Source organism: Delphinapterus leucas, chromosome 2 (assembly GCF_059928025.1).
Source record: "Delphinapterus leucas isolate spDelLeu-1000000601 "Yukka" chromosome 2, BTC_Dleu_Yukka2, whole genome shotgun sequence".
NCBI classification, from domain to species: domain Eukaryota; kingdom Metazoa; phylum Chordata; class Mammalia; order Artiodactyla; family Monodontidae; genus Delphinapterus; species Delphinapterus leucas.
Window position 1 is genome coordinate 7,118,595 of NC_143130.1, and position 22,150 is coordinate 7,140,744.

General features: G+C 41.0%; 1 protein-coding gene across 4 annotated transcripts in view; it reads left to right on the top strand.

The window, feature by feature from the left end:
- The first annotated feature begins 6,157 nt into the window (after window positions 1–6,157).
- Window positions 6,158–22,150, top strand: part of DCLRE1C (DNA cross-link repair 1C) — a 66,921-nt gene continuing 50,928 nt past the window's right edge. The window contains exons 1-2 of one of the 4 annotated variants that reach the window (XM_022580561.3): window positions 6,158–6,563; window positions 20,311–20,362. In XM_022580561.3, the coding sequence (XP_022436269.2) occupies window positions 6,317–6,563; window positions 20,311–20,362 (299 nt within the window). In that variant the 5' untranslated portion in view covers window positions 6,158–6,316. Of the gene's footprint in view, window positions 6,564–20,310; window positions 20,363–21,864; window positions 21,953–22,150 lie in introns of those variants that run through there. The other 3 variants (XM_022580562.3, XM_022580560.3, XM_022580564.3) reach the window with 3 other exon arrangements.

Consider the following 22,150-nt stretch of genomic DNA (forward strand, 5'->3'; position numbering starts at 1 on the left):
AATGTACTGATGCTTGTTTTGTGGCCTAGCTTGTGATCTATCCTGGAAAATGTTCCATATACACTTGAAAAAAATGTGTATTCTGCTACTTTGGGATGGAATGCTCTATAAAAATCAATTAAGTCCACCTGGTCTAGTGCATCATTTAAGGCCAGTGTTTCCTTATTGATTTTCTGTCTGGATGATCTATTAATTTAACTGGGATGTTAAATCCCCCTATTATCATTGTGTTACTGTATTTTCTCCCTTTATATCTGTTAATATTTGCTTTATGTATTTAGGTGCTCCAACATTGTGTGCCTACGTACTTACAATTGTTATAATTTCTTCTTGGATAGACCCCTTGATCCTTATGTATTATCCTTCCTTGTCTCTTGTAACAGCCTTTATTTTAAATTTACTTTGTCTGATATAAGTATTGCTACTCCGGCTTTCTTTTGATTTCCATTTGGGTGGAATGTCTTTTTCTATCCCCTCAGTTTCAATCTGTGTGTGTCTTTAAGTCTGAAGGGACTCTCTTACAGGCAGCATATATACGAGTCTTGTTTTTGTATCCAATCAGCCACTCTATGTCTTTTGATTGGAGCATTTAGTCCATTTACATTTAAGGTAATTATTGATATATATATGTTCTTATTGCCATTTTGTTAATTGTTTGGGAGTTGTTTTTGTAGGTCTTTTTTTTCCTTCTTCTTTTGTTCTCTTGTGATTTGATGATTATCTTTAGTGTTATATTTGGATTCCTTTTTCCTTTTTTATGTGTATCTATTATAGATTTTTGATTTGTGGTTACCATGAGGTTTTTAAATAAATAAATGTGTGTGTGTGATTGTTTTAAGTTGCTGATTAATTTTAAATGCATCTTAACTCCGCATTTATACTCTCCTCTCCTCACAATTACTATTTTTGATATCATATTTAATTTCTAACTGTTTTGTGTATCCCTTAACTGCATATTGTGGATATAGATGATTTTACTTATATTATCTTTTAACTTTCCTACTGTCTTTGTGTGTGGATGATTCACTACCTTTACTGTACGTTTGCCTTTACTGATGAACTTTTTCCTTTTATAATTTTCAGATTTCCAGATGTGGCCTATCCTTTTTCACTTAGAGAAGTTCCTTTAACATTTCTTGTAAAGCTGGCTTGGTGGTGGTGAACTGTTAGCTTTTGCTTGTCTGTAAAGATTTTGATCTCTCCATCAAATCTGAATGAGAGCCTTGCTGTAGAGTATTCTTGGTTGTAGATTTTCCCCTTTCATCACTTTAAATATATCGTGCCACTCCTTCTGGCCTGCAGAATATCTGCTGAAATGTCATCTGATAGCCTTATCAGAGTTCTCTTATGCATTACTTGTTATTTCCCCTTGCTGCTTTTAATATTCTCTCTTTATGTTTAATTTTTGCTATTTTAATTACAATGTGTCTTGGTGTGTTCCTCTTTGGGTAAATCCTGTATGGGTCTCTCTGTGCTTCCTGGACTTGGATATCTGTTTCCTTTCCCAGGTTAGGGAAGTTTTTCAGCTGCTACATCTTCAAGTATGTTCTCAGCCCCTTTATCTCTTTCTTCTCCTTCTGGGACCCCTATAATGTGAATATTAGTGTGCTTTATGTTTTCCCAGAGGTCTCTTAAACTGTCCTCATTTCTTTTCATTATTTTTTTCTGTTCAGCATCAGTGATTTTCACTACTCTGTCTTCCAGGTTGCTGATTTGTTCCTTTGTATTGTTGATGCCTTCTAGTGCATTTTTCATTTCAGTTATTATATTCTTAATTTCTGGTTCTTTACAGTTTATAACTCTTTGTTAAAAACTTCTAACTTCTCACACTGTGCATCCATTCTTCTCCCGTGTTTTTTGACCATCTTACCTATCACTACCCGGAACTCTTTCTTGGGTAGATTGCCTATCTCCACTTCACTTAGTTCTTCTGGGATTTTATCTTGTTCCTTCATTTGGAACATGTTCCTCTGTCACCTCATTTTGCCTAGGTTACTGTTTTTATTTTTATGTGTCTGGTAGATTGGTTGTTTCCTGACCTTAGAGAACTGGCCTTTTGTAGGAGATATCCTGTGCATCCCATCAGCACACTCCCCTCTTGTCACCCGAGCTATAGGTTCCCTCTTATGAGGGCTGTTGGGTCCTTCTGTTGTGGCAGGCTGACTATGTAGGCAGGCTGGTAGGCTTGGTTGGCCCCTGGTCTGGTTTGTTGCCAGGCCCTGCCTTGTATGGAGGCTGCCAGCCACTGGTTGGTAGGACCAGATCATGAGGTGGCTGACTGCAGAACCCTGTGTGTAGGGGTGGTCCTGGGGCTAGTGCTGACTCACTGGTAGGAGGAGTCGGGTCCAGAAGACTTTGGGGCTGTTGCTACCCACTGGTGGGTGAAGCCAGGTCCTGGAGCTAATGCCAGTCTACTGGCAGGCAGAGTTGGCTCCTGCAATCTGGTTGCATGGCCTGGGGTTGGGGTGGGGGGGTCTCAGAGCTGGTGTCAGATTGCTGGTGGGTGGGGCTGGTTCCTGACACAGCTGGATGCAGGGTCTGGGGCATCTTGAAACTTTTATTGGCCTGCTAGCGGGCAGGGCCAGGGCTCAGCTGGTCCCAGTGCAGGGTCCGATCTCCTGGTAGGCAGGCTGGGTCCACAGGCTGTGGAGCTGTGGTTTTCTCGTGACTGGTGTCTGCTCGCCGGTGGGTGAGGATGGTCTAGAGGCTAGAGCAGGCTCGCTGGAGACTGGAGCCAGGCCCAGGGGAGTATGGGGCCAGTGCCCGCCCACTGGTGGGTGGAGCTATGTCCTGGGCCCTCTGGTAGGCAGGGCTGTGTCCAGTAGCGGCTGGGGGCTCAGGAGGTAGTAAGGCAGCCTGTCTGCTGGTAGGTAGGGCCGTGGGCCCATGCAGTTAGTTACTTGGCCTAAGGCATCCCCGCACTTGCCCCTGTAGGCTGTGGGGCCAGGGCAGGGCTGGGTCCTGGGACTCATAAGCTAGAGAAAGGGTTCCGTACTGGTGCTTGCCAGCGCCAGTGTCCACAAGGTAGAGCAAGCTCCTAAAAATGGCTCCGAGTGTCTGTGTCTCCAGGATGAGCTGCAGTCGCCTCCTGCCTCTCTGGGAGACTGTCCAAGATCAGCAGGTAGGTTTGACCCAGGCTCCTATTAAATTACAGCTTCTGGGAATTCCCTGGTGGTCTAGTGGTTAGGACTCTGCACTCTCACTGCCAAGAGCCCAGGTTTGATCCCTGGTTGGGGAATTCAAATCCCACAAGCCGTGCAACGCGGCCAATAAAAATAAAAAAAACATTTCAGCTTCTGCTCTAGGTCCCGGTGTGCATGAGATTTTGTGTGTGCCTTTGAAGATTGAAGTCTCTATTTCCCCCAGTCCTCTGGCACTCCCGAGAGCATACAGTTTTTGTTTTCTTGTGATGAGAACTTTTAATACCCACTTCCTCAGCAACTGTCAAGTATACAGTACAGTATTGTCAACTATAGTCACTATGCTGTACATTACAATTCCTGTGATTTTTTCATCTTATAACTGGAAGTCTGTACCTTCTGACCACCTTCAGTCATCTCTCCCACCCCTCCCCCACCTCTGGCAACCACCAATCTGTTCTTTGTTTCTATGAGTGCAATTTCTTTAGAGTCCACATATCAGTGAGATCATATAGTAGTAAATACCCCGAATAAATAATAATAGCTAATATTTATTGAGCTCTTACAATTTTCCAGGACGTTGTGTGGACTTCATTGTTACCACCATTTTAAGATGAGAAAGCTGAGTTATGGAGAGGTTACCTTAACCAAGATCACATAAATAGTAGTGGCTCAGATGCAGCGCTATCCAGGGCCTGTATTTTTTCTAAAAGAATAGCATAGGATACAGTAAATTTATAATGCAAGTTGTTTATATTGTCAACTGAAAAAAAGAAAGCACAACCTAAAAGTTGAGACTTATGTTTTATTTGGCAGACTGAGGACTTAAGCCTGGGATACAGCCTCTCAGATAGCTCTCAGGGTCTGTTTCAAAGAGGTAAGGGAGGAGCTAGGATATATAGGAGTTTCTGCAAAAAACAAAACAACAACAACAAATCAGGTAGTCAAACATCAAAAAATTACTGCTAATTAAAGAAAAACCAGACATCTCCTTGAGTGCGTTTCTATGTACGGGAGGATGCAAGAGTCTGGGCTTACTGAAATTATTCCCTTGATCTGCACCTTAACTATCTAGGGCTGGTATCCTATTTTTCTCCATCCTGAATCCCCTCAGGGTGCATTGTTGGGGGGGGGGAACTGCAGTGGCTGATTTCTTGATGGCTGAAACGTCCCCTGCTGACTGATATGGCAAGTGACATTCTTCATCCACCCTATGGGCAACGATTTACAAGTACATAAAATTAAGAAAAAGATATTCTGTACTGAGTTCCTAACAAAAACTTGTATGTACCTCAATAAGTAGTTTTTAGGTATTTAACATAAACTTAATAGCAGTTTTCTGTCCTTCTGGGACAGAATAAATTGAGGACTTGGAAGTCCAAAGAGCTTTGAGATTGCAGAAGGATAGAAATTCCCAGCTGGGGAAGGAGGACATAGCAATGACTAATCATGTTTCACTCTTTTCTTTACAAGCAACCACAAGAGGCATTTCTCCTGGGACTTAGTATCCAGGTAATGGGGCTTCTTCCGAAAGTCCATTTCGTTTGTACTGTGAGGATGCCAAAGTCTAGTAAGTGACTGAATCTTCCTCTACAAGAGCCAATATTACATGTGTCTGGGCTATGCTTACCCATCTTTACTATTTTATACCCTGTCTTTTAATCCTGACTCTCTGTTTGCCTTTATTCTCTTGTCCTGTATCCATTGTTTAGAGGAGGGAATAAACACGGGGACAAATAAATAAGAATATGAGCCTCATCTTGACCTGTGTGGCCAGGAGCTTCATTGTCAGAGGTAGACACACTGGATTCTGCAAATACCAGGCTCAGTGCAAGATTTGGTGTTAGGTATAGACAGCCTAGTCACAGCGACAGCCTTCTTTTATCCTATGACAAACCGTCTTATGCCAAATCAAAGGTGTTGGCAATGTACACTAGCAGGGTGTTTTACTCAGATTCGTGACAATGTGTCCACACCTCCCACTCACCCCCCCCACCTTCCTCCTCTTACTTTCTTCCTCCTCTTCCTTTCTTCCTCCACCTTAGCATTTCACCAGAATCTGTATTTGAATAGAACTGTCTCCCGTGGCTGCAGGGAACATGCCGATATTCTCTGAGGGTGGCATTCTGATTCTTGTTTTCCCTGGCTAGAACGCATTGTTACTGGATCTATTCTTACATTACCTTGTGTCTCTGTGGAAGCATTTATTTACCACGTTCTGCAAAGTTCTTGTCTCCAAATAGATTGAAAATGACTCGTAGGCGCATCTTAGTCGTCTCTGTCATCACGGCAGGGCTTGTTCGGTGCTCTGCACAAAGTAGGACCTCAAGTATTGGAGTTGTGATTAATAATACTGTGGTGTCTAAGGAGACTTGCTGCTAAGGGGCGCGGGTAATGCCATTGTGACTATTCGGTGAATGTTAAATACTTTAGCAAACCTTTTCATAAAGTTGCTTTGGTGGTGAAAAAATTCCAGACCTTTCGCCCATTACCCTACCTTTTTTTTTTCTTTTATACATCTTTCTAACTTCCAAAAGAAAAAAAAAAGTTAGAAAAAAGAAAAAGGTCAAAAGGGGCGGAGGTAGGGGAGACTAGCAGCTCAGCTCTCCTTGGGATCTTTACTTATCTACCCTAAGATCATGCATCTGAGCTGTGATCATCAGGGATCGTGGATTTACTCCGTTTGTAGATTACGTATAAATGGAAGCAGGGACTAAGAGTTTTCGAATCTACCACAAGCCTGATACCGTTTTCTCACACAATTCTGACGATTATCCTATAAGGTAGACATTGGGAAGGGACAAGAAAGAGGAAGAGAAGCAAAAGAAGGCTTGCAGGATCGCAGCTGACAAGCAGGAAGTGGAATGCATCCGATTTCAAAGCCAAGCTCCGCATCCCTGGGTGGAGCCTCCTGTTCTGGGTGTTGTGTCCCTTGGCGTTCTCGTTCCTGCACAGACACGGGCAACTCTTCACCAGAGTGACACCGTGTTGTGTCAAGGTATCCGGGAGGAGCCTGACTCCTCGCGCTGCACCCTAGATTCCTCCGCCCGGCCTCCCAGCTCTGAGCGCATGGTAGCCCAATTAGTTGGTTTCACCCCGCAGGCCACGGGCTGCGGGAACTGACTGGAAGCTCCTTGGCGCTGCCCCCCTCCCGCCCCCCGGGCCGAGGGGCTGCTATGATTGGACGTGGCTGCGCCCGGCCGGCCAATGGTGAGGCGGCGGCAGCTTCCCGGAAGTGGCGGCGCGGCCGGCGGCGGCTGGGGCTTCCGTTGCTTTCTAGGCTGCGGGCCAGTCCGGCCGGGTTGGCGGACGCAATGAGCTGCTTCGAGGGGCAGATGGCCGAGTATCCAACCATCTCCATAGACCGCTTCGACCGGGAGAACCTGAGGGCCCGCGCCTACTTCCTGTCCCACTGCCACAAAGGTGAGCGAGCGCAGCGCGCCGCCCCGTCCCGGGGAGCCGGGTTGCGCGGGTTCGGGCCCCGCAGTGAGGTCGCCCAGGGGCTGGAGGGAGGGAAGGCGGGGGTCGGGGTCCTTCAGGAGGGAGTTCAGGTTTTGGGAGGCCAGGGGAGAGACTAGCGACTCACCGTGTCCCGGCGGGCTCTTCAGCCCGTCTGACGCTTTAATTCCTCATCGGTACCGCGGGACAGAACAGCGACCCCCAGTTGTCACTGACCCAAGCCACTTTGATCAGGCACAACTATTCGATTTTTGGGGAAGTTCTCCCAAGGCCCAATAGTCAGAGGTTGGCAAGGATTACTTAGTTCTTCCCCCATATCCTCGCGATCATGTTGTAAAGACAAGTTTAGATGAAATTGTGCCATACCCGCAGACATTGATTAGCAAGCATGCACGCACTCAAATTAAACATCCTGTCTGTAAGCTCGGCGAAGTGCAAGCTCCACCTCCTTATAGATGTTGTTTTCCCCTATGAAAGGTTCATTTTGGTCTAGAGGTAGGATGCGGTTTACTTTACAGACGGCCAGGTCAGGCAACCAGAATACCAAGATTTCACAGCTGGAGGCGGTTAGGACTTAAACTTGGAGCATCACCCCCTAATGATATGGTCCTGAGGCTAGATGCTCCAGGCAAGACTGGAGCGTCTCTAAAACATTTTAGCCGGTCTCCAGAGCTGGAGCACCACTAACTTCACAACACTGTCCATTTTTAACATCTGGTATGCTGACTGACACGTCACTAACTTTACCTATGAAAACAGGTTTAATATTCATTGTGCTAATTAGCACAGCCTTGGGCATTGACCAGAGATGAAGCTTAACTGAAGCGTTCTAGAAGCTGCCTCTTGGAGTGTGGACTCCCAGAGTAGCTTAAGTAGGATGCCCCCAAGCCCTCTTTTGAGTAGTGACTCAGATACATATTCAAGTATGTATCACACGGTGTGATTTTAAAGTAAATTACAGATATCAAAACATGCCCTTCATCACACAGTTGGTGTGAAGATCAGCTGTTGTCTTGTGTGTGGAATCACTCACTTTAACCTGGTGTAAATCATTGAAATTTCTGCTTTTGGGAAATGGCTCTGCTTTCCGGTTCTAAGTCCCTAATTCTCTCTCTTTAATGACGAAAATCTGGACCTCCTCTATCAATTTGCTAAAAAAGCACATGAGCCTCTGTGAGGGTCTTTCTGCTTCTTTTTGAGGACAATATTTTTGTTTTTGTCTTGTTTCTCATTGAGAAGCCACTGGTGGAGGAGGATATTTTTACCTTTTGTGTTGAGTCTAACAGCATTTCTGAACTCACATGTGGTGGCCACAATTAAAGAATGGATTTGGGGCTTGGCCTTCATGTTTTGGAGTAGTGAGTTTGGAGAATGAGTTCATCTAGAGGAATTTGTTCATTTGTTTTTGTATTTGTGTATTTATATTATTTATTGATTCTACTTTTTAAATTGAAGTGTAATTGTGAAGGCAGCATCATTAGTTTGTACATTAAGCAAGACTCTCTCCTGTCCAGCAGTGTATACTAACTTCTCCTGTGCTCTAATCCCACGTGGGTCTGTTTTCCCAATGAGGAGGTAAACTGATCAAGGGCAAGAACTCAACTTCTGCTTTCTGAGGTTTGCCACATTACCTACTGGTGGTTTTTAACCTTTTTGGGAAACAAGACTTCTTTGGATGTGCCATGGACTGAATTGTGTCCCCCCCCAATTCATATATTGAATCCCTAACCCCCAGTGTGACTGTATTTGGAGAAAGGGCTTTTAGGAGGTGATTAAGGTTAAATGAGGTCATAGGGGTGGGGTCCTAATTTGATAGGATCGGTGGCCTTCGAAGAAGAGGAAGAGAGCTCTCTCTCTCTCCACATACACACTGAGGAGAGGCCATGTGAGCACACAGCAAGAAGGTGGCTATTTATAAGGCAGGAGAGGCCTTACCAGAAGCCAACCTTGGCACCTTGATCTTGGACTTTAGCTTCCAGAACTGTTAGAAATACATTCTGTTTAAGCTACCCTGCCTGAGCTGACTAATATAGAATATCTGACAAGGTCCATGGACTCTTGTTAAAAAAAATGCACATGAACATGTTAACATCACAGTTTGATAAAAGTTGAGGTGGGCCATGGACCCGCTTGATGCCTCTTTATGGCCCATCTGGAACCCAGTGCTGTGCTCAGGGCAGACTTGACTAAGCACCAGTGAGGCCTGGAGGACACGAGGGGACCTGTGGCCCGAGAGAGTGGCCCACCGTGGGGGAGGACCCCTTCCGGAGACCACTTAAGATGATTTATTCTGGTCAAGGAAAAGGAAAAAGGCCCTGGAAGGGAGATGCTGGGTGCAGTCCTAGCATCACAAAGGAAACTCCCCAGATTTCCTTGACTGGGGTGGTGGGCTGGGTTGTCTTGATGGGACAGGTTGCTACGCCCTGAGGTAGTTTGGAAGCCTGGAGCAGAGTCCTGAGTCAGCCTTGTGTTTGCCGTGACTCAGACTCTCTGGAAACCCCGATAAGGGAGAGTCCTGCCCTGGGATGCACTCATTGGCCCTAAAAGCATGGACCAGGAGTGACCTGAGGAGATGCACACTGTGAGGGGGCAGGTGGACTGTCCTGTGGCGGCACGTGTTTGGTCAACGTCGCCCACTTGAGGTGTGGTGACGGCCTTGTTTTCAAGATTTAAGGATTGTCACATATAAATTTGAGGGCACGTGTGTTGGTGGTAATTAGGATAATTAGATTTTCTTCTTGTGGGTTATTGTTAGGCTGTTTAACATTGTCTCCCCATCAACCCAGCTGGACTGCCTTTGCCGTTTGCCTTCATCAAGGGTGGTAACAGGCAGTGTTTACATAAATTAATCAAAATGCAAGTGAAAGTCATTTTTGGTAAATGATTTGAGGAGGAAAAGACTTTCAAAATAATCTACTTGGTTATAGTTTTTTTTTTTTAAGTAAAATTAACTTTCCAGCAGCATTTATGTATTAATCTTAAAAGAGCTGGAAAAAAGTTATATAGAGAAAATGATTTTGTATAATTAGCTTTAAACTTTTAAACTTATTATCAGTTTTTAGAAAACATATAATGAAGATTGTTAATTCATGGTGGGATAGCAGTTTTCATGGCTGAATAATATTTCATTGTGCATATATACCACATCTTCTTTATGCATTCATTCATTGATGGACACTTAGGTTGTTTCCATGTCTTGGCTATTGTAAATAATGCTTCAGTGAACCTGGGGGTGCAGATATCTTTTTGAGTTAGTGTTTTTGTTTTCTTTAAATACCCAGACATGGAATTGCTGGATCATATGATAGTTCTGTTTTTAATTTTTTGAGGAACCTCCATACTGTTTTCCATAGTGGCTGCACCAATTTACATTCCTACCAACAGTGCACAAGGGTCCCCGTTTCTCCACATCCTTTTCAACATTTGTTATTTTTCTTTTTGATAATAGCCAGTCCAATGGGTGTGAGGTGGTATCTCATTGTGGTTTTGATTTTCCTGATGATTAATGATGTGGAACACCTTTTCATGTGCCCGTTGGCCATCTGTATGTCTTGGGGGAAATGTCTATTCAGATCTGCCCATTAAAAAAATCAGATTTTTTTTTTTGCTGTTGAGTTATGACTTCTTTGTATATTTTGGATATTAGTCCCTTATCAGATACATGATTTGCAAATGTTTTCTCCTATTCAGTAGGCTTTTTCATTTCATTGATGCTTTCCTTTGCTGTGCAAAAACTTTTTAATTTGATGTCCTTTGCTTAGTTTTGCTTTTGGTGTCAGATTCAAAAGATCACCACTAAGACCTATGTCAAGGAGCTTACTGCCTATGTTTTCTTCTAGAAATTTTATGGTTTCAGATCTTAGATTCAAGTCTTTAATCTATTTTGAGTTAATTTTTGTGTATGGTATAAGATAATGGTTAGGTTTCATTCTTTGGCATGTGGCTGTCCAGTTTTCCTACCACCATTTATTGAAGATACTGTCCTTTCCCCATCATATATTCTTGGTTTCTTTATCATATATTCTCAGTAATTGACACTATATGTGTGGCCTTATTTCTGGGCTTCCTATTCTGTTCTGTTGATCTATGTGTTTTTTTGCCAGTACCATACTGTTTTAATTACTATACATTTGAAACAATACATTTTGTAACCAGGGAGCATGTCTCCAGTTTTGTTTTTTCTTCAAGATTGCTTTGGCTATTTGGGGTTCTTTTGTGGTTCTATAAAAATTTTATGATTATTTGTTCTGTTTCTATGAAAAATGCCATTGGAATTTTGATATGGGTTGCACTGAACCTGTTGATTGCTTTGGGTAGTATGGACAATTTAACAGTATTGATTCTTTCAATCTATGAGCATGGAATAGCTTTATGTTTATTTGTCATCAATTTCTTTTATTAATGCTTGTAGTTTTCAATATACTGGTCTTTACTTCCTTGGTTAAATTTATTCCTACATATTTTATTCTTTTTGATGTAGCTGTGAATGGGATCGTTTTCTTAATTTCTCTTTCTGATGGTTATTTGTGTGTAGAAATGCAGCAGACTTCTGTATGTTGATATCCTGCAACTTTACTGAATTCCTTTATTCTAACAGTTTTTTGTTTTTAATAGATCTTTATTGGAGTATAATTGCTTCACAATACTGTGTTAGTTTCTGTTGCACAACAAAGAGAATCAGCCATATGCATACACACGTCCCCATGTCCCCTCCATTTTGAGCCTCCCTCCCACCCTCCCTATCCCACCCCTCTAGGTCATCGCAAAGCACCAAGCTGATCTCCCTGTGCTATGCAGCTGCTTCCCACTAGCTAACTATTTTACATTCGGTAGTGTATATATGTTGTTGTTTTTTTTTTAACTTTCGAATTTTATTTTTTTACACAGCAGGTTCTTATTAGTTATCCATTTTATACATATTAGTGTATATATGTCAATCCCAATCTCCCAATTCGGTAGTATATATATGTTGATGCTACTCTGACTTTGCCCCAGCTTCACCCTTCCACCCCATGTCCTCAAGTTCATTCTCTATGTCTACATCTTTATTGCTGCCCTGCCACTAGGTTCATCAGTACTGGTTTTTTAGATTCCACATATATGCGTTAGCATGTGGTATTTGTTTTTCTGTTTCTGACTTACTTCACTCTGTATGACAGACTTAGGTCCATCCGCCTCACCACAAATAACTCAATTTCGTTTCTTATGGCTGAGTGAGATTCCATTGTATATAGGTACCACATTTTCTTTATCCATTCGTCTGTCAATGGACACCTAGGTTGCTTCCTAGTCCTGGCTATTGTAAATAGTGCTGCAGTGTGGTACATGACTGTTTTTGAATTATGGTTTTCTCAGGGTATATACCCAATAGTGGGATTGCTGGGTCGTATGGTAGTTCTATTTTTAGTTTTTTAAGGAACCTCCATACTGTTTTCCATAGTGGTTGTATCAATTTACATACCCACCAACAGTGCAGGAGGGTTCCCTTTTCACCACACCCTTTCCAGCATTTATTGTTTCTAGATTTTTTGATAATGGCCATTCTGACCAGCATGAGGGGATACCTCACTGTAGTTTTGATTTGCGTTTCTCTGATAATTAGAGATGTTGAGCATCTTTTCATTTGCCTCTTGACCATCTGTATGTCTTCTTTGCTGAAATGTCTGTTTAGGTCTTCTGCCCATTTTTAAACTGGATTGTTTGTTTTTTTGATATTGAGCTCCATGAGCTGTATGTATATTCTGGAGATTAATCCTTTGTCTGTTGTTTTCATTTGCAAATATTTTCTCCTATTCTGAGGGTTGTCTTTATGTCTTGTTTATGGTTTTCTTTGCTGTGCAAAAGCTTTTAAGTTTAATAAAGTCCTATTTATTTATTTTTGTTTTTATTTCCATTACTCTAAGAGGTGGGTCAAAAAAGATCTTGCTGTGGTTTATGTCAAAGAGTGTTTTTCCTATGGCTTCCTCTAAGAGTTTTATAGTGTCTGGTCTTACATTTAGGTCTTTAATCCATTTGGAATTTATTTTTGTCTATGGTGTTAGGTAGTGTTCTAATTTCATTCTTTTACATGTAGCTGTCCAGTTTTCCCAGCACCACTTATTGAAGAGGCTGTCTTTTCTCCATTGTATGTTCTTGCCTCCTTTGTCGTAAATTAGGTGACCATATGTGTGTGGGTTTATCTCTGGGCATTCTATCCTGTACATTGATCTATATTTCTGTTTTTGTGCCAGTACCAAACTGTCTTGATTACTATAGCTTTGTAGTATAGTTTGAGGTCGGGGAGCCTGATTCCTCCAACTCCATTTTTCTTTCTCAAGATTGCTTTGGCTATTTGGGGTCTTTTGTGTTTCCATACGAACTGTAAATTTTTTTTATAATTCTGTGAAGAATGCCATTGGTAGTTTGATGGGGATTGCATTGAATCTGTAGATTGCTTTGGGTTGTGTAGTCATTTTCACAATATTGATTCTTCCAATCCAAGAACATGGTATCTTTCTCCATCTGTTTTATGTCATATTTGATTTATTTCATCAGTGTTTTATAGTTTTCTGAGTACAAGTCTTTTGCCTCCTTAGGCAGGTTTATTTCTAAGTATTTTATTTTTTTGTTGCAATGGTAAATGGGAATGTTTCCTTAATTTCTCTTTCTGATTTTTCATTGTTGATGTATAGGAATGCAAGAGATTTCTGTGCATTAATTTTGTATCCTGCAACCTTGCCAAATTCATTGATTAGTTCTAGTAGTTTTCTGGTGGCATCTTGAGGATTTTCTATGTATAGTGTCATGTCATTGGCAAACAGTGACAGTTTTACTTCCTTTCCAATTTGTATTCCTTTTATTTCTTTTTCTTCTCTGATTTCTGTGGCTAGGACTTCCAAAAGTATGTTGAATAAGAGTGGTGAGAGTGGACATCCTTGTCTTATTCCTGATCTTAGTGGAAATGCTTTCAGTTTTTCACCATCGAGTATGATGTTGGCTGTGGGTTTGTCATATGTGGCGTTTATTATGTTGAGGTAGGTTCCCTCTATGCCCACTTTCTGGAGAGTTTTTATCATAAATGGGTGTTGAATTTTGTCAAAAGCTTTTCCTGCATCTATTGAGATGATCATATGGTTTTTATTCCTTAATTTGTTAATGTGGTGTATCACATTGATTGATTTGCATACATCAAAGAATCCTTGCATCCCTGGGATAAATCCCACTTGATCATGGTGTATGGTCCTCTTAATGTGCTGTTGGATTCTCTTTGCTAGTATTTTGTTCAGGATTTTTGCATCTATGTTCATTAGGGATATTGGTCTATAATTTTCTTTTTTTGTGATATCTTCTTCTGGTTTCGGTATCAAGGTGATGGTGGCTTCGTACAATGTATGTGGGAGTGTCCCTCCCTCTGCAACTTTTTGGAAGAGTTTAAGAAGGATCGGTGTTAGCTCTTCACTAAATGTTTGATAGAATTCGCCTGTGAAGCCATCTGGTCCTGGACTTTTGTTTGTTAGAAGATTTTTAATTACAGTTTCAATTTCATTACTTGTGATAGGTCTGTATATATTTTCTAATTTGTCCTTTTTCAGCCTTGGAAAATTGTACCTTTCCAAGAATTTGTCCATTTCTTCCAGGTTGTCCATTTTATTGGCATATAGTTGTTTGTAGTAGTCTCTTATAATCCTTTGTATTTCTGCAGTGTCACTTGTGATTTCTCCTTTTTCATTTCTAATTTTATTGATTTGCGTCCTCTGCCTTTTTTTCCTTGATGAGTCTGGCTAAGGGTTTCTCAATTTTTTTTATCTTCTCAAAGAGCCAGCTTTTAGTTTTATTGATCTTTGCTATTGTTTTCTTCATTTCTATTTCATTATTTCTGCTCTGATCTTTATGATTTCTTTCCTTATACTGACTTTGGGTTTTCCTTGTTCTTCTTTCTCGAGTTGTTTTAAGTGTAGGGTTAGATTATTTATTTGAGAGTTTTCTTGTTTCTTGAGGTGAGATTGAATTGCTCTCAACTTCCCTCTTAGTACTGCTTTTGCTGCGTCCCATAGGTTTTGGGTCATTGTGTTTTCGCTGTCATTTGTTTCTATGTATTTTTTAATTTCTTCTTTGATTTCTTCTGTGATGTCTTGGTTATTTAGTAGTGCACTGTTTAGCCTCCATGTATTTGTGTTTTTTACAGTTTTTTTCCTGTAATTGATTTCCAATCTCATAGTGTTGTGGTCAGAAAAGATGCTTGAACTATTTCAATTTTCTTAAGTTTTCCGAGGCTTGATTTGTCACCCAAGATGTGATCCATCCTGGAGAATGTTCCATGTGCACTTGAGAAGAAAGTGTATTCTGCCACTTTTGGGTGGAATGTTCTATAAACATCAATTAGATCTATCTGATATATTGTGTCATTTAAAGCTTGTGTTTTCTTACTTATTTTCTGTTTGGATGATCTGTCCATTGGTGTAACTGGGGTGTTAAAGTCCCCTACTGTTAACGTGTTACTGTCTATTTCTCCTTTCATGGTTGTTAGCATTTGCCTTATGTATTGAGATGCTCCTGTGTTGTGTGCATATACATTTATAATTGTTATGTCTTCTTCTTGGATTGATCCTTTGATCAGTATGTAGTGTCCCTCCTTATCTCTTGTAACAGTCTTTATTTTAAAGTCTATTTTATCTGATGCAAATATTGCTACTCTAGCTTTCTTTTGATTTCCATTTGCATGGAATATCTTTTTCCATCCCTTCACTTTCAGTCCATATATGTCCCTAGGTCTGAAGTGGGTCTCTTGTAGACAGCATATATATGGATCTTGTTTTTGTATCCATTCAGCCAGTCTGTGTCTTTTGGTTGGGGCATTTAATCCATTTACATTCAAGGTTATTATCAATATGTATGTTCCTATTACCATTTTCTTAATTGTTTTGGATTTGTTTTTGTGGGTCTTTTTCTTCTTTTGTGTTTCCTGCTTAGAGAAGTTTCTTTAGCATTTATTGTAAAGCTGGTTTGGTGGTGCTGAATTCTCTTAGCTTTTGCCTGTCTGAAAACCTTTTCACTTCTCCGTCGAATCTGAATGAGATCCTTGCTGGATAGAGTAATCTTGGTTGTAGGTTTTTCTCTTTCATCACTTTAAGTATATCCTGCCACTGCCTTCTGGCTGCAGAGTTTCTGCTGAAAAATCAGCTGATAACCTCATGGGGATTCCTTTGTATGTTATTTTTTGTTTTTCCATTGCTGCTTTTAATATTTTTTCTTTGAATTTAATTTTTGTTAGTTTGATTAATATGTGTCTTGGTGTGTTCCTCCTAGGGTTTATCCTGTATGGGACTCCCTGTGCTTCCTGGACTTGGGTGACTATTTCCTTTCCCTGTTAGGGAAGTTTTCAACTATAATCTGTTCAAATATTTTCTCAGACCCTTTCTTTTTCTCTTCTTCTTCTGGGACCCCTATAATTTGAATGTCGGTGTGTTTAGGGTTGTCCCAGAGGTCTCTGAGATTGTCCTCAATTCTTTTCATTCTTTTTTCTTTATTCTGCTCCTCGGCAGTTATTTCCACCATTTTGTCTTCCAGCTCACCTATTCGTTCTTCTGCCTCCATTATTCTGTTATTGATTCCTTCTAGTGTATTTTTCATTTCAGTTATTGTGTTGTTTATCTGTTTGTTTGTTCTTTAGTTCTTCTAGATCTTTGTTAAACATTTCTTGTATTTTCTCGATCCATGCCTCCATTCTATTTCCGAGATTCTGGATCATCTTTACTGTCATTACTCTGAATTCTTGTTCTGGTAGGTTGCCTATTTCCTCTTCATTTATTTGGTCTTGTAGGTTTTTACCTTTCTCCTTCATCTGTGACATATTTGTGTGCTGTCTCATTTTTTTTTTTTTTTTTTTTTTTACGAGTGGGATTGTGTTCTTGTCTTACTGGTTGTTTGGCCTGCGGCTTCCAACACTGGAGTCTGTAGGCTATTGGGTAGAGCTGGATCTTGGTGCTGAGATGAGGAATGCCATGAGCCCTCACTCTGATGAATGTTCCCTGGGGTCTGAGGTTCTCTGTTAGTCCAGTGGTTCAGACTTGAAGCTCCCACTGCAGGAGCTTCGGCCCGACCCTGGGCTTGTGATCCAAGATCCCGCAAGCTGCATGGGGTGGCAAAAAAAAAGAGAACAATAACAAAGTAAAAAATAAAATTAGACTAGGAAACTAACAGATATGTTAGAAAGAATATAAAAATAAAAATATAGATGAATCAACTGGAAGGTACATCAGTACCACAATAGTAAAAAAAGAGGAGGAGGGAAAAGAAGAAAAAACAAGGGAAGGCCTTGGCTGTGGAGGGCGGGGCCTAAGCAAGGGCGAGGTTTGGGTGGTGTGCGGGGTCTATGCTCAGGACCCACAGGGCTGGAAAAGGCCCTGGGGGCCGTGTGGGGTGGGGCTTAGTCTCAAGGAACAGAAGGGACCCAGGCATGCCCCTCACCCCTGGTCTCAGAGGGCAGGGGACCTCACCTGGGAGCCCAGCAGGCTTCCTGGGCTCTAGTGGGCGGGGCAATCGCCCTCCGCTCCTCTCCTGCTCCTCCTGGATGACCCCTCCCACCTGCCTCTCCTGATCTCCCCAGCCTCCCTCCTATGCCTCCAGGACCCACGTGGCCTGGATCAGGCTTTTGGGGGGGTGGGTACTGGTTTGGGAGCTCAGCAGGCTCCCTGGCCCAAGTGGGCCAGGCAATTGCCCTCCACTCCTCTCCCACTCTTCCCAGAGGGCCCCTCCCTCCTGCCTCTCCTGATCTCCCTGGCCTCTGAGGCACTGATCCTGTCTGCCATCCACTTCTCCTCCCCGCTCAGTCCCCCTACATCCTACTGGTTCACTTTGGGGTTCCTCCCGTCTCCTTGGGCGTCAGAGTCCCCCACCCGCGGCCTTCAGGCACCCTAGTTGTGGGGAGATGCTAACTCTGCGTTTTCCCACACTGCCATCTTGACCAGTATTCCTCTAACAGTTTTTTGATGGAGTCTTTAGGGTTTTCTATATATGTATCATGTTGTCTGTAAATAGTGCCAGTTTTACTTCTTCCTTTCAACTTTGCATGCTTTTTATTTCTTTTTCTTGCCTAATTCCTATGGCTGGGATTTATAATATTATGTTGAATAAAAGGGCAAGAATGGGTGTTCTTGTCTTATTTCTGATCTTAGAGAAATAGCTTTCAGCTTTTCACCACTGATTATGATGTTTGCTGAGAGCTTGTCACATATGGCCTTTATTATATTGAAGTTTGTTCCCTCTATACCTGATTTATTGAGAGTTTTTATCATAAATGGATGTCAAGTTTTGTCCAGTGCTTTTTGTGCATCTGTTGAGATGATTATATGGTTTTTTATCCTTCATTTTGTTCATGTGATTATAACATTGACTGATTTGTGGATGTTGAACCAAATTTGCATCCCTGGAATAAATCCCACTAAATCATGGTGTATGATCCTTTTAATGTGTTGTTGAATTCTGTTTGCTAATATCTTGTTGAGGATTTTTTTCATCTATGTTCATCAGGGATATTGGTCTGTAATTTGTGTGATGTCCTTGTCTGGTTTTCGTATCAGGGTAATGCTAGCCTCATAAATTGAGTTCTTTGAATGTTTGTAGAATTCACTAGCAAAGCCATCTGGCCTGGGACTTTTGTTTGTTGGATTTTTAAAGTTACTGATATTAGTAGAGATATTTAGTATCCTTACTAGTTATCAGTCTATTCCGATTTTCTGTTTCACCATGATTCAGTCTTGATAGGTTGTATGTTTCTAAGAATTTATCCATTTCTTCTAGGTTGTCCACTTTGTTGGTGTATAATTGTTCATAGTAGTCTCTTACCCTTTCGTTTCCGTTTTAAGAGTTGTAATAGCTCCTCTTTCATTTCTGATTTTATTTATTTGAGTCCTATCTCTCCCTCCCTCCCTCCCTCCCTCTCTCTCTCTCTCTCTCTCTCTCTCTCTCTCTCCCCACTTCTCCTTTGTTGCTTAGTCTAGCAAACGCTTGTCAATTTTGTTTACCTTTTCAAAGAACCAGCTCTTAGTTTCACAACTTAGTTTCTCTGTTGTCTTTTTAGTCTGTTTTTTATTTATTTTTGTTCTAATCTTGGTTATTTCCTTCCTTCTGCTAATTTTGGGCTTTGTTTGTTCTTCTTTTTCTAGTTTCTTGAGTTGTAAAGTTAGGTTGGTTATTTGAGATTTTTCTTGTTTCTTGAGGTAGGCATTTGTCTCTTGACCTTCCCCCTTAGAACTGCTTTTGCTGCAACCCACAAATTTTGGTACGTTTTATTTCCATTCTCAGTCGTCTCAAGGTATTTTAAAATTTCTCTTTTGATTTATTCTTTGACCCATTGGTTGTTCAGTAGCATGTTGTTTAATCTCCACTTATTTGTGAATTTTCCAGTTTTCTTCTTGTAATTAATTTTAGTTTCATACCATTGTAGTTGGAAAGATGCTTGATATGATTTTAATCATCTTAAATTTATTGAGACTCATTTTGTGGTCTAATATGTGGTCTATCCTGGAAAATGTTCCATGTGCACTTGAGAAGATTGTGTGTTCTGTTGCCTTTGCATGAAGTGTTCTTTATATATCTGTGAAGTTCATCTGATCTTATGTGTTGTTTAGGTCCAATGTTTTGTTACTGATTTTCTGACTGAATGATCCATCCATTGACTTAAGTGCGGTATTGAAGTCCCCTGCTCTTACTGTATTGCTGTCTATTTCCCCTTTTAAGTCTGTTAATATTTGCTTTTTGTATTTAGATGTTCCTCTGTTGGGTGCATAAATGTTTACAAACGTTATATCCTCTTGTTGGATGGACCCAACAAGAGGATATAACATTTGTAAATATTACATTATCATATGTAATATGATAATGTCTCTTATTAGAGTCTTTGTTTTAAAGTCTGTTTTGTCTAAGTGTAGTTACTCCAGCTTTCTTTTGGTTTTTATTTGGAATCAGGATAATTAGAATTGGTTTGATTTAACTAAGCAATTTCAAAATGTTTGGTTCTTGTTATCTGGGCTTTTGCATGCTAAAGATTCAAAATGTAATATTATAATGCACTATATATTTAATGTACCATTTGGTTTAAATGTTACCTTTATTTAAAAGTCACCTTTCTGTGTTTGTTAATTTGGCAAGCTGTGGAGCAAGCCTCTGTGGGTAGCAATAACCCACCTTTCAACACAGCAGTCACAGTAGGCTGAGAACATAATGAAACTCTTCTTATTCTGGCCTAAGCCTGAATGGTTTTCTCGAGGATTCCATGGAAGCAAACTTGAATTTCAAGATGGACTAACTTTAGTGACTGGAATTGAAGAGGTCACAGAGAGCATGGTCTGAAGGGTGGTTGGATTGAAATGAAAGAAGAGAGTAAAGGAAAGTGATGGAAGCAGTTCTGAATGAGGTCATGCATTCTTCTGTGGCTACTCTGAGTGATTTAGACTCTGCCCTAAGATGCAGAGGATCATTCTCCTTTTAAATGGCTTCTGTTGGCTCAGAGATGGTCAACTTTTAGTGGTTCTTTTCCTATTTTCAGTGGATTCTTCATCTGCAGAAGCAAGAGCCAGTAGCTCATACAAATCAGTGCTCCTATAAAAGTGAACCTCTCATTTATTTTCTCTTAAAAGGAAGCCTAAAAAGAACAGACAGATCAGTTTCCTTGGGCCAAGGAATCCTCTGAAAAAAATAATGTATTTATGATTTCTGATTATTTTGTTTTCAGATCACATGAAAGGATTAAGAGCCCCTACCTTGAAAAGAAGGTTGGAGTGCAGGTAATTTCTTTTCTTTTCTTTTTAAAAATTATTTATTTGGCTGAGTTGGGGCTTAGTTGTGGCATGTGGGATCTTCGTTGTGGCATGTGGATCTTTAGTTGCAGCATGTGGGAACTTTAGTTGCAGCATACAAACTCTTAGTTGTGGCATGTGGGATCTAGTTCCCTGACCAGGGATTGAACCCAGGTCCCCTGCATTGGGAGCGCGGAGCCTTAGCCACTGGACCACCAGGGAGGTCCCCAGGTAATTTCCTTTGCTATTTATTTGTGTGTTCTATTTTTTTAAGTAAAAATTTTAATTGAGCTGTAACATCTACATAGAAAAGTACTTATATCATATGGGAATAGTCTGATGAACTTTTACAAGTGAACACATGTGTAGTGTCTGCCCAGTCCAAGAAATAGAACAGCATCAATATTCTGGGACAGAACCCTGTCCCTCCACCAGTCAGTCTTCCCCACCCACAGGTACCCTCTCTTCTGACTTTTGTCATCATCATTTAGCTTTTGTTGTTTTTGAACTTTATTTAAATAGAATCATACTGAATAGACTCTTCTACTTGTTTTCTTTTACTTAACATTATATTTGAATGATTCATCCATGCTGTTGGGTGCAGTAATAGTCTGTTCATTTTTATTTCTGTAATAGTGTGTGTGTGTGTGTGTGTGTGTGTGTGCGTAAATGATTGTTCATTATGAAGAGTCATATAATATTGTTGGATCCTTTCTTAAAGCTGAGTCATTGCATTCTTTTCCTGCAGTCATTGCCTAAGTCAGATTCCAAATTCTCAAGATATATGCAGTTGACCCTTGAACAACACAGTGGTTAGGGGCACCAACCTTCTATGAGGTCAAAAATCCACATATAACTTTATAGTTGGCCCTCCCTATCCTGGTTCCGCATCTGTGGGTTCAACTAACTGCAAATTGTGTAGTACTATGGTACTTATTTAGTGAAGAAAAAAAACCCGTGCGTAAGTGGACCCTCACAGTTGAACTCCATGTTGTTCAAGGGTCAACTGTATATAGAAAGGACCCTATTGACTTTTTGACTATTTGATCTTTGACTTAGCAGGCTTCTTTGCTAAGTGATATCAATAGTCTGTGTTTTTGATAATGGTAGCTAATATTTATTAAAAATATATATTCATGGGCTTCCCTGGTGGCGCAGTGGTTGAGAGTCCGCCTGCCGATGCAGGGGACACGGGTTTGTGCCCCGGTCCGGGAAGATCCCACATGCCGTGGAGCAGCTGGGCCCGTGAGCCATGGCCACTGAGCCTGTGCATCCAGAGCCTGTGCTCCACAACGGGAGAGGCCACAACAGTGAGAGGCCCGCGTATCGCAAAGAAAAAAAAAAAAAAAAGAAAAAAAAATATTCATACTAGATGTTGAAGATACAGTAGTGAGGAAAATAGGCAAAAATCCCTCTCTTCTTGGAGCTGACATTCTCCTTAGAGCCTCTTGATAATCTTTTGAATAGATACTATTATTATTTCTATCTTACAGATGAGGAAACTGAGGAACCAGAAGGGTTAAATTAGTTGCCCAAGGTCACGCAGCCAGTAAGTGGCAGGACCAGGATTCCCACCAGGTCTGTCTGATTTTAGAGCCTATATATTAGTTATCTATTTGCTGCGTAACAAACTACCCCCAAACTCAGTGACTTAAAACAACACTAATCATGTATTCTCTCTGTCTGTTTCTGTGGGTCAGGAGTTCTGACAGGGTACAGTGGGGATGGCTGGTTTCTGCCTGACTGGGTGTCGTATGGGGGCTGACATTACCTGAA